We start from the raw sequence: 12,877 nt of genomic DNA, 5'->3' as shown, positions 1-12,877 counted from the left end.
AGATTGGGGTGCTTTCTCTAAAGATGTTTCCCATCTGTTTTTCCTCCAATTAAGCTTGCCATGTCCTCCCAGGCCACTGGCAGGGTGTGAGGGGGTTCAGATTGAGAAATTTGTGGAAATTTGGGGATGGGGCCTGCGAAGGACAGGGACCTCAGTGACGTACAATGCCATCGCGTCCCCCCTCCAAAGCAGCCATTTTTTCCCCAGGGAAACTAATCTCTGTAAGTCTGAACTTGAGCTGTAATTCTAGGGGGATCCCCAGGTCCCATCTGGAGGTTGGCATCCCTACGGCTTACAGATCAGGAGAAGAATGCCCTGCACTTTTCAGAGTGGCTTAATGTGTGGAAACAGGCAGTTGAAGCTTTTCACGGCACAACAATAAAGAACATGACCTGGCAAACCATGAGCCATCAAGCTCTATTAAAGGGGAAGGATATTTTTCTCCAGATCTCAGACCCCAGCAAGGAAGAGGCAATTTCAAGCTGGCCAGGGGGTGCATTTGGGTTGGGAAAGCATTGCATGTTTCCTGTCTTGCCTTTGCACAAAATCTGCCCCCCTCCCCGACACACACACACACACCCAGTTTGACCCTTGCTAAGAGACAAAACCACAATTCCTAGAATTCTGGCCAATGAATGCCAAATTTCTGGGAGGACTGAAAGCTATCTGGCACTTTTCAAAAATTGTATTAATTTAGAAATCACTAAAACATATAGAAAATCTCGAAACCGACTGGCTGAGTCTACTTGTCTTGTGTACGCCTACTGTTTTGTACTGATCTATGATGCCAACACTGTTTACAACAGCCTCTCCCACCTTCTCACAAACTATCACTCTCAACTGGTTGTTGTGGGTTTTCTGGTAGATCTTGTTCCTGATGTTTCGCCTGCATCTGTGGCTGGCATCTTCAGAGGTGTATCACAGAGAGAAGTGTGTTATACGCTGTGTCTGTTACACAGAGACTTCTCTCTGTGATACACCTCTGAAGATGCCAGCCACACATGCAGGCGAAACGTTAGGAACAAGATCTACCAGACCACGGCTACATAGCCTGTAAAACCCACAACCACCAGTTGAATCTGGCCGTGAAAGCCTTCGATAATACATATCACTCTCAAATTTCAGACTGGGTTTCCAAAAAAGTAGGATGTGGTGAACTTGTTTATCCTCTTCCAATCAGATCCAAGAAGGAAATTCCAATCAGATCCAAAGATTCCAATCAGATCCAAGAGGGAAACAATCATTCTAAGATTGATTTTGTTCTTCCTGAGAGCTGAGGAGTAATTACAGCGTTAGTGTCTGAAAAATCCAGATTCAAATCTCTACTCATGGCACGGAAGTACATTGCATGACCTTGGACCAGCTGTATATGCTCAGCCTAACATACCTCACAAGGTTGTTGTCAGGGTAAAATGGAAGAGAGGAGAATGATGTAAGCGGTTTTGGGTTCCCATTGGGGAGGAAGTCAGGCTATAAATGAATTCAATAATAAACAAACCAGAAAATATTGGATTATAATTTATTATAATTCATGGTAGAGATGCAAACTATATTGAAAATAAAGTTTGTGTTAGATCCTAAGTACATGCCATTAGGTATTGTGCCAAATAATATACCAAAAGTATATAATGAATTCTTTAAATATATGGTAACAGCAGCAGCAAGAATTGTATTTGCAACAAGGTGAAAAGCTGAACATTACCTAGATCTCATGGAATGGATGAGTAAGCTCACCAAACATTCAACAATGGCAAAACTAATATTTTTGCTGCATAGTAGACCTTCTACAGAGTGAACAATAAATTGACATTCTACAGAAGGTGGTCCTTTCCATACAAACACTTTAAAACGTTTTGAGGCAGGAAATCAAATGTTTCTTGGAGGTGTTCCAAATAGTTTCTACCCCAAAATGCTTTATTTCCTGCCTGAAAATGTTTTAAATGTATCCTCAAGAATAGCGATTCTTTTGCTGAAATGTTTTCAAAACATTTTGACTTGCTGTGTGATCTTTTTAAAACGTTTCTCACGCCTCTCTCCAGTCCCCAGACTTTCTCCTTGGTGCCATTTTCTAAGCTCGCTCAGTTCTGTTTCACTGTTTATTTTCATCAGGTCTGGGTTTTTTATTTTATTGGGGGAAGGGGAAATCTATGAAGCATTGTTACACAAGCTACGGCAAATTGCAGCATGAAACATTGAAGCATTTCAAGGAATGAGTGTAGACAAATGGGGGAATCCAAAAAGTTTTACAAATGTTTTTGATGAATTGTGTGAAAAGGGCTGATGGAAATTTTTCTTGAATTATATGAATCATTGAACAATAAATTGAACAATCTTTTAAACTACGATCTGAGGAACAAAAGGTATTAAGGGCAAAACAGCTAAGAATCTATTTATATTAATTGTCAGACGTTGTTTTTTATTATTATTATTATTATTATTATTATTATTATTATTATTATTATTATTAATTGGGTTTATAGACTGCCCTCCCCCAAAGGGCTCAGAAGGGCTTAAAAATTTGAACTTAAATATAATGATGTTGAAAAATGGATGAATAGTAGATATACACAAGTTTCACAAGATTACTATTTTTGATTTTACTATAATTCAGTTTTAAAAATTAAACATAATAAACACACAAACAAACAATCAACCATATTCTTGCACAGTTCCCAAAAGAACCTGCGAGAGCTTTGGGTAATACATTTTCAATTTTGGCAACTGGATTTTTTTTTATTAGGTTTTCAGTTTGCTGAAAGATACTGTCCCTAGATTCATTCACGCATAACCAGGTGGTATAGCTCTTACTGGATAGCCACATTGTCAAGGAGGAATATGGATACGGCTTCCATATTTAGGGGTGTGGAACTCAAGAATAAATCTGTGGAGGAATGTATAATGATGTCACGGAAATGGCCCATTAATGGAAACAGTGCTTCAACAATAGAATTGTTTTACATCTTCAAATTTCCTCCACAAAAATATTAGCTTGAGGAAACCATAAGTCAGAAATGAAAAAAAGTTTCAGAATTATTTGTGATGCTCTCCCTAACCCACACGCCTATTTAATTATTTTGAACAACGGCGTCACAAATTGAAGACGCAGCGCTTAGCAGTTCGGGGGAATTCAGGTCTGCCGCCCAATTCCAGCAAACCACTTCTTGTGTGAGTTTCTACACAACTGATTCTACCTTTGGCACGGAAAGAGTTTTAAAGAGAAAGCCTAATGCAGTTGTATATGATGTGTACAGAGGTGGGATCCAACCAGTTCTCACCACTTCTCTAGAAGTGGTTACTAATTTTTTCTGAGTGCCGAGAAGAAGTTACTAAAGCAACCTCCCTGCCCAATAGGGACTGGAGGTGTGTGTGTGTGGCGGCGCCACTGTTTGAATCCCACAACCATCAGAACCGGTTATTAAAATTTTTGGATCCCACCACTGGATGTGTATGCTATTTTGTGGTAGGCGCCATCTTCAAAGCAGCAATCCCTGCTGTGCAATAGACATCGCTCACGTGAAGCTTTTGCTTTGAATGAAATTTAATAGGCTTCCTGATTCACTGGGAGCCCGCATGGTGTTTTGGTCAAGGTTGGACAAGGACCTGGGTTTGATACTCAGGTTCAAATTCCCACTCTACCATGGATTCTTACTGGGTGCCCATGATCTTCTCCCTCTTCTTCTCCCTCGCTTAACCTACATCATAAAGCGACATTGTGAAGACAGAATTATTATATAAGCTACTCTAGATCTCCATTAAGAAGAAAATTGGGTACAAATAAATAGTTGATCAAAAAAGTTTTATCATCTATTAAACTGACCCACTGATCAATTAAGTACCCATTACACACCTGGGTAACATGACTAGAGCAGACACTATATATATATTGATGTACACTAATACATTGTGGTTTACAAAGAGTGAAAATGCAATCTGAGGCAAAGTTACTCATTTCAAAGTGCTTTGCTTGAAAGTCAACGGGCTTGGAAAGCTCTAACTCTTTAAGATGGTGCTGCAAGGTACAAATCATGAACTCCTTAGAGCAGCATGTCCAACCATTTTGAGCCTGCTGACACATTTGGAATTCTGACGCAGCATGGCGGGTTCTGCAACAAAATGGCTGCTGAGGAGGGCGGAGCCAACCACAAAATGATTGCCACACCTTCACTTCAGTAACACAGTGTTGTTTGTAGTGTTGTGCTGGCAACAGCTGCCAAAGCAACATTTTTACAAAGCTGCACAGATGATCAAATCTTCAATAGTCAATCAGAGGCCATGCTGCGCAGAAGCCCTACCTGATTCCATTCACTTCCTAGAAATACCTGGCAGGTCCCCGAAAAAGTGTTGGTGGCCAGCATGGCACCCGTGAGTACTGAACTAGGGACCACTGCACAGGGCAATCTTACGCAAACCATGCTTGATCTGCCTCAGTCACCCCCACCCACCTGTAATATGAGTATGCTAATACCGACCTGCCTTGCAGGATTGTTGTCCAGAGCACAGCAAGTGCCTCAAACTTTCAGAATCTTTTTGTGTTATGGTAACAATTAATAAACGATTATGATGGTGAATAACATCTTGAGATTTTCATAAACAGGGAAGCGCTGAAACATCAGCAGTTTCCTGTCAAGGACCAAACTTTGTTGCCTCCCTCTTTAAAAAGCTGAAAGATATGCGTCTTGCTTGCCTTTTAAGGAGAGTACCATGCCCAGACCTGGAAGATCCAGACTAGACCGATCTCTTTAGATCTCAGCAGGGACGTAGGAATAGATTTTTTATGGGGGGGTTCGGGGGGGCGTGACCACACCTCCGCAAACCCCACCCCCAGGCTCAGTGCTTATAAAAGCAGCTCTCCGAGGCTGGGTGGCAGACTCCCCCCGCCCTCCCCCACCCCCATCCCCAACAGCTGGGCTCCCAGCCAGCAGCCCCTTCTGCCCTTCCCTCTGGGCAGAGGTGTAGCTAGCGAAAATGGAGCCTGGTGCAGAATATGAGTTTTGCGGGGAGGGAGGGGATGGGTGGCCGCTGCGATGCTGGAATCCACCTGCAAACAGCATCACTTTCAATGGTAGTTAAACTAGAGAGCCCAAATTCTCCTTTTAAATCCACCTTAAAGGGAGAATCCTCAGTTAAATTAACATTGAAAGTGATGCTGTTTTGGGGTGGATTCTCCCCCACCCTGAAACAGCATCACTTTCAATGTTTAAACCGGGGACCTCAGATTCTCCCTTTAAATCCATGCCGAAGGGGGTGTATTTAAAAGGAGAATCTGGGGAAATTTGGGGGGGTGCCTGCTGTCAGGGGTGCAATTGCTAAGCTAGCGGCACCAAACTTTCAGGCAAACCACCTCTGTTATCCCTACTGGGTCACTATAGGTCAACTGTGATTTGATGGCACTTTACACACTAAGAATGATATACAGACACATACCCATTCCCATGTATAGTGCAAAGTGTGGAAACGGGCCTTTGTTACAACAGAACTGAAAAGTTGATGAAGAAGAAAATGATATATGTTGCTTCAGGGGGAAATGCAAAGTATAAAATAAATAAAATAAAAAGAGTTAGCTTGATGTAGTGGGACATACAATATAATAAGTACGAGAAGCGGTTTGATGTAATGGCCAGCATATTAGGCTAGGTCGGATCTGGAAGATCTGGGTTCTAATCTTTGCTCTATCATGAAGCTTATTGAGTAACCTGGGGCCCATCACAGGGTTGTTGTGTAGGTAAACCTTATATGCCAACTGAACTTCTTGAGGAAGGAAGAGGATGGAAACTGAAAGAATCTGTGTGACCACAGTCCCAGTGGGACACTCTCTTCACAGAAAGTCTGATTTTAAAAGATCTCTTCTTCCTCACAGTGATGGAACAGGCAGTCGGGAATTTAGCGTCTGCTACATCTGTGGGGCTGTCACCAGTGGTGGGATTCAGCCGGTTCGCACCACTTTGGCAGAACCGGTTGTTAAAATGGTGCTTGTAAACAAACCAGTTGTTAAATTATTTCAATCCCACCACCGGAACTGGTTGTTAAATTGTTTGAATCCCACCACTGGTTGTGACCCATACCCTCCACTTTCCAGGGACTTTGACTATCTGTGGCAAGTGTCCCATTATTTTCTGTCTTTAGGACTAACTGCAAAAAACACCTGCCAGGTTTTGTTCATGGGAGAAAGAGAAGAAGAAGAAGAGCTTGGATTTATACCCCCCTTTCTCTCCTGTAAGGAGACTCAAAGGGGCTTGCAATCTCCTTTCCCTCCCTCCCCCCCAACAACAAACACCCTCTGAGGCAGGTGGGGCTGAGAGAGCTCCAAGGAGCTGTGACTAGTCCAAGGTCACCCAGCTGGTGTATGTTGGAGTGCACAGGCTAATCTAGTTCCCAGATAAGCCTCCACAGCTCAAGGGGCAGAGTGGGGAATCAAACCCGGTTCTCCAGATTAGAGCGCACCTGCTCTTAACCACTGCTGCTCACTTGGAGAATCTCCCCTTCCAAAAATCCTGCCAAGATTATGGTAGGCTGCTCGTTTTTTTACGGCTGGGTGGGGTGAAAGGCGCCTCTTCGCCAGCACCCGGGAGTTACAGCCCTGGGGATTTCCAGCTAGGCCGAAAAACACTTCGTCATCTTACCAGCTCCACAGCAACTTGAGCAGAAATGAAAGAAGGTTTCAGGGACGACGGGGGAAAGAAACAGAGAAGAAGAGGTAGTGGAGGAGATCTGAGGAAATGTGAACAGTAGGTAGGCAAGCGTGTGTTGCGAAATTGTGTTTCTGTGCACAGGGCTTAACTTTTATAAAAAGAGATGCCAATTTGAAAAGTCACACTCTATTTCAAAGGGGTTTGTGTTGGGGCAGTGGGACTAATCTGTTGTTACTCAGCAGGCAGTCAAATGCCCTCAGCACATGGTCAGGGGCCCCTTAACCTATTCTTATTGCACAGATAAAGCCTTGACACTGGAAACAGATGCCAGAAGTGAACTGGCACGAAGCAAACGTGGTGTGCGCATAAATGTACGAGAGACCATAGTAAGCCGCATTCACGCTCATTCCATTCAAAAAACATTCCATTCAAAAACATACAACCTACCAGTTTTGTTTCAAATATCCTTTCCCTATTCTGAAAAGCCAAAGTGTGACATTCAAGTGGTCTTTTGCTTTTCTCGGGCCTGACAGCATATACTGGATTGCAAACCCTCCACACACCTTCGATTTTAAAATGGCTCTCTTCTGCTTTCGGTCCTATGTTGACGGTACCCACGGACGATTCATACCGACCACAACAGAAAGGTTTCTCTGCCCTCTCTCTTACCCCCAAGTGTGAAAATGCAAACAGAGCAGCAATCTAGGATTGGGCCAAGTCAGACCCTGGGCAATCGGGCCCCCTTGCAAACCGGCCCCTCTGTGCTCCTTTCGTTCTTCCTGAAATGGCTGCGAGCTACAAGAGACTTGGCACCGGAAAGTGCCGTCAAGTCACGTTACACTTATGGTGACCGCGTAGGGTTTTCAAGGCAAAAGGCGCTCAGCAGCGGTTTGCCATTGTCTGCCTCTTTGCCTGGGCTGAGAAAGTCTGGAGAGAACGGTGGCCGGTTCAAGATCACCCAGCAAGCTTCATGTGGAGGAGTGGGAAATTGAACGTGCTTCTGCAAACTGGAATCCCCCACTCTTAACTACTACACCAGGCTGACTCTTACAGCAACCTTGAAAGGATGCAAAAATAATGTTTGGAAAAAAATCAAAGATACATCAAACAAGAGTTAAACTCTTCTAAATCTGTTGAAGTTGGGCTTCGACAGGTGAACTCTGCTTAGAAAGGCATTATGAACAGTGTCTTTTGTGGGCACGTTTATGTAGGACCTCCCCTTACTGCAAGAAACCTCTCCTCTATATTATGCTCACAACATCCCTGCCCAGTGGTCTAGCCCAGTGGTTCTCAACCTCTGGGTAACAACCCCTTCGGGGGTCGAACGACCCTTTCACAGGGGTCGCCTAAGACCATCGGATAACAGTCTTTTTATATTTTATATATACCAATGTTATGGTTGGGGGTCACTACAACATGAGGAACTGTATTAAAGGGTCCCGGCATTAGGAAGGTTGAGAACCACTGGTCTAGCCTAAAGTCTCCCAGTGAACTTCATAGCGGGACTTGAACCTGCATCTCCCAGATCCTAACCTGGCACTCTAACCACTACCCTGCACCAATAGGACTTAGAAAATGGAGCGGGTAACTGGGGTGGCCCACAACTGCATCATGCCTTGGTAAATTTTAATCATGGTGTTGCATTATGTTTGAATCACTTTGTAAGCCACCTCGAGCCCTTTGGAAGATTGGTGGGATAAAAATGGAATAAATAAATAGCAGAAGAAGAAGAGTTTGGATTTATATCCCCCCTTTCTCTCCTGCAGGAGACTCAAAGGGGCTGACAATCTCCTTGCCCTTCCCCCCTCACAACAAACACCCTGTGAGGTAGGTAGGGCTGAGAGAGCTCCGAGAAGCTGTGACTAGCCCAAGGCCACCCAGCTGGCGTGTGTGGGAGTGTACAGGCTGATCTGAATTCCCCAGATAAGCCTCCACAGCTCAGGCAGCAGAGCTGGGAATCAAACCCGGTTCCTCCAGATTAGACACACGAGCTCTAGAAGAATTTTGTTTGCACTGTTTAAGATTTCAGACAGAACAAATAAATATCTTTGCAGACACTGCCATGTGCCTGATTGGTCTGTTACTAGGAAATAATTTTAGAATGGAAGTCAGCCAGTTTGAACAGTCAAATACCCTTCCAGCACCCTGGCGCCCAGACCACTGTGTGGAGAGCAGACCTTGAGAACACAGAAGTTGGCCATTTCTGTTTTCAGATATTTTCACAAATGGTGCTAAGATCATCTCTGGAGTCTTTAGTGGACGTCTGGCCAATGTTGCAGGCCTGGGCAGCCAACCAATGAGAAGCTTTCAGCTGGACAATCTTCCACTTCTTCACTGATTTATTTACCTACGACCAATGAACTTCCATGTCCCTAGAACTACACTAACAATGTTTCAGATAGAGGAGCAGGCCTCCAGAGAGGTGGCCCGAAAACTTTCTAGATACATCATGAAATTTAAATAGGGACAATTTAAGTGATTGTAATTTATGGGAAATGTTAAACATATACTCCTTTTCGGAAGCAGACCCTTCATCCTCTCCAAACAATAACATGCCCAAATCCAAGCAGCTTCCAAAAATAAACAATGATTTAAAAAACTGACCTTACCCATTAAAATGGGGCTTTTGAATCAGCTAAAGCGTCTACCCCAGCCAAAGCCAATGTAGCACATCAAAAAATTAGCAGTCCAAACCTTAAGCCTGACCATTTGGCATCAGATAACTAAAGCACCAGATGATTAATCTGCTAGTTAAACTAGTTAAAGCTAGCAGCCCTGTGTTTGAAAGGCTGAACGCAGGAGACGCATCTCGTTTGAGAAAAGTTCAACAGCAAAACCCCACCCGTCCTAATCAATGTGGCTTTTATATTCAATCCACAGGCCTGAGGGTGTAGAAAACCCGGCTCCAGCAATGACTTGGGACAAATATATACACCATCAGATGTTGAACAGCTCTGCCAGTTCTGACTGGCATATATCAGATGAAGACTATCACGGCTAACACCATCTGGAATTATTGCCAGACAGAAATGACCGAGGACAGGACAGAACCGGCTTCCTCAATTCTTATCTGATTAGGTCCTGCTTGACTCCCTTCGAATCTCTTTTAGGTCAGTTATTTTTTAAAATCCTACAGAAATTTCTATGTTCCAATTGTATTGTCAGGCCCGTTCAGTTTCAATTGCAGCAAGGTACCCCTCCCAAAATATGTATAAAATTGCAAGCAAACCCATCCCACACTGTCCAAGGAGAACACAGATCCTAACAACACTCGTGATGGAGCATTTTGCTGGTTGTACTCTTAGCTATGGACTGGAGTTTTCAAACACTAGTGTAGTGTCTGAGAAGTTCGAGCCACCTAATATATTTTATTTTACTCAGATCAGTTGACACAGCACAGCTGCAAACCTGCAAGATCCACAGAACTCTTCATCAGGCTGAATGTTGAAAGGGAAGGAGTTGTTGTTGTTTTTCCAGATCAGGATCTGAAGCCTCAAGTGTCCTCATGCAGCACAATCCTAAGCATGTCTACTCAGAAGTAAATCCCATTCACTTCAGTGGAACTTTCTCCAAAGTTAGCAGTGCTGGGGAAAGCGGCTTCAGATGGGTGAGCAGGCCCGAGCAGCTCAGGGCTCCCTTGATGTGATTTCTTTCACCAGCATCTATCTTTTCTGTGCTGCTCAGAATCCACCGCAGGACTGGTTAACAGTGCCCTGTGCTGCCCAGAAGCTGTAAGCCCGAATGAAACCTGGGTGGCTTTTTGTTTACTTCAGGGCAACCACTTGCCTAGCCAGGATTCCTAGAAGTCACAAGACACTGTCCCTTCAGAGCCTTCCCTCCAGAGGTCTGCCACTTGGGGAGGGGGACCAATAAGGTAAAAGCCTCTGAGCGTCTGCAGAGGACATTTGGCACACTCATCTGGGCTTTGCCTGAAGGTCTTCCAGAACAGACCGTGAGTGCACCTGCAGCCTCTGAGCATCTACAGAGGGCATTTGGCACACTGCAGTCCCCCACTGCAGCCTGAAGGTCTTCCGGGATAGGCCATGTGTGACAGAGGGAAAGCCCTTGTGTGATTTAAGGGGCAAGCAGAGGAGACCCTCCTGCCAACCACCAGCCAGCCCCTTAAGTCTTAGCCAAGCCGTCTTTTCCAATCGCGCAGCTCACGATATATCTTGGGCAAGAGTGTAAATATTAGGTCTCTTTTCCAACCGCGCGCCCTGGCCCAGAGCGCAAGATCCCGGTTCTCCACCAGTGCAAGACCAGGGTCCTCCCACTGTCCACAGCCTTTTGGGCCATCCACTCCCACGCAGGACCACCATGTGCCCTCCACAAACCAAACCCAGAGAACATCCCCAGCCCTTTCCTCCATACGGACCGGGAGCCTCTTCCCATCCCAGAGAGCGAAGCCCTGTTCCCAGACGGGCTCCTTCCCTCCAAAGGGGGCAAGATTCCCCTTTTTCACGTAGATCCCGACCCTCTTTAACCCGGATCCCTCCCGGGGCGTTGAGATTCTTCTTCACCCCCCTCCCTTGGCCAGCAGCTGCCACCCCCCACCCACCCCCCGGTGCGCCCCCTCAGCGCGGCTCACTCACCTGCCCTGTTTGGTGATGATCATCTCGGTCTGGTGCTTGTGAAACTTGGCCCAGAGCGGGTAGTTGTTGAGGACCACTTGGGTCTTGCCGGACACTTGGTAGCCCGGCACCGGGTAGAGGGGCCCCCGCGGGAACATGTGCTGGACGGCGGACGGGTAGCAGCCGCCGTCGCCGCCGTGCGCGCTCGGGTACAAGTCCCCCGCGCTGGAATAGAGCTCGCCCGCGGCCACCGGGTAGCACGGGTTGCCCGGAGACCCGGCCGACGAAGGGCCCGGCCCGGGAGGCTGGGCTCGGTAGGAGCAGCTGTTCACGGCCGGCCCCAGAAACCTGCCCGGAGGAGCCGGGTTGGCCACCCCGAACCCGCTTGGGACCAGTTGGCCACTGTAGGGCAGCCCCAAGTTGCAGCGCCCGTCCGGCCCGGGAGATTCCGGGACGTAGAAGCGTTCCGGGGGGAGGCCGGTCTTGAACTCGCCGGGCTCTTTGGTCGTCGCCGCGCCCTGCAAGTCCGGCGGCTCCTTGGCGAAACTTTGGCTCCCCGCCCCGTTGAGCATGGTGAGCGCGGCGGCGCTGGTCGGGTCCGCGGGTCCTCCGGCGAGGGAGTCCAACGCGCCCATTGAAGAAAGCCTGGCGGGGGGGCGGGGGGAGGGAAGGGCGGGAGTTGGCAACCGGGGAGGGGGGGTGGGGGGGAATAGCGTGCGGGGGTGCACAAACCCACAAAGTCAGGAGCGCACGGAAAGGCGGGATCTCCGCCTCCAAACGGCCTGGTCAGTTTCGCTCGCGGTTCTGGTCAATGTCCCTCCTTTGCTGCAGACAGCGCTAGTCAGTTTCACTCTTCACGCGGAGCCTCCCCTTCGCCGCATCCCCGCGCTGGCCGGGGACAGAAGTTCGGGGCCGGCTTCAGAGGCTGCGGGATCGCGTCCCCGCGTCGGCCGGAGAAAGGATCGGCGGGGCGTTTTGGTTCTTCCCTGCCGTTCACCACCACCATCGTCTCCGCTGTCTTCTCCGCCGGCCCATCCTCGCCGCCGCCTCCGAAAACGGCTCTCTCGACCTGCCGCCTGTTAAAAGTCCTGCGCTCCGGTGCTCGTGTCGGCTTCTTCGCCATTGGGTGGAAGAGTTTGCAAGACACGCCCCCTCGGCTGAGGCCTGCTTCCCCCTTTTCTCCACTGGCTACCCCCCCCCCCCTCCTACTAATCAAATTAAGGCAGGAAAGTTTTCCAAATCTGCAACCCCCAAAATAATATTTTTTAAAAAGCAAAGCTTGGTTCTTAAAACAAGCTAAAGAGGGAGATAAATGCCAGGGGAATCCTTCCAGCTACCAAAACACCCGGTAGAAAAGTATGCAGCGCATTTCTTAAGTCTTAGACTTCTCCAGTGTTTATCATGCTAGAAGCCTAACAGTGCAATCCTAAAGAGAGTTACTCCAGTCTAAACCTATTCATTTCAATGGGGTTAGACTGGAGGAACTCTTTTTAGGATTGTGCTGTTGACACTCACTGAGTTGTAAAGTACATTGGCTTGCACTTCTAAAAAAATCCCTTTGTGTGGAAAACTAGCATGTCAGGGTGACTAAATTAGAACCATATTCCTGACATGCTTGTTTTCTATGTGCAGAGAATGCTTTCATACCAAACAACAGTCAGTCACATGAGCCCCAGT

General features: G+C 46.9%; 1 protein-coding gene across 1 annotated transcript in view; it reads right to left on the bottom strand.

Annotated features, from left to right (window-relative positions):
• Positions 1 to 11,901, bottom strand: part of TBX21 (T-box transcription factor 21) — a 64,175-nt gene extending 52,274 nt beyond the window's left edge. The window contains exon 1 of the mRNA XM_048517655.1: positions 11,222 to 11,901. Within this exon, the coding sequence (XP_048373612.1) occupies positions 11,222 to 11,835 (614 nt within the window). The 5' untranslated portion in view covers positions 11,836 to 11,901. The remainder of the gene's footprint in view (positions 1 to 11,221) is intronic.
• Between the last annotated feature and the right edge of the window lie 976 nt (positions 11,902 to 12,877).

Source organism: Sphaerodactylus townsendi, linkage group LG15 (assembly GCF_021028975.2).
Source record: "Sphaerodactylus townsendi isolate TG3544 linkage group LG15, MPM_Stown_v2.3, whole genome shotgun sequence".
NCBI classification, from domain to species: Eukaryota; Metazoa; Chordata; class Lepidosauria; order Squamata; family Sphaerodactylidae; genus Sphaerodactylus; species Sphaerodactylus townsendi.
The sequence above is the reverse complement of the archived record's forward strand: the minus strand, read 5'-3'. Positions and strand labels throughout refer to the sequence as shown.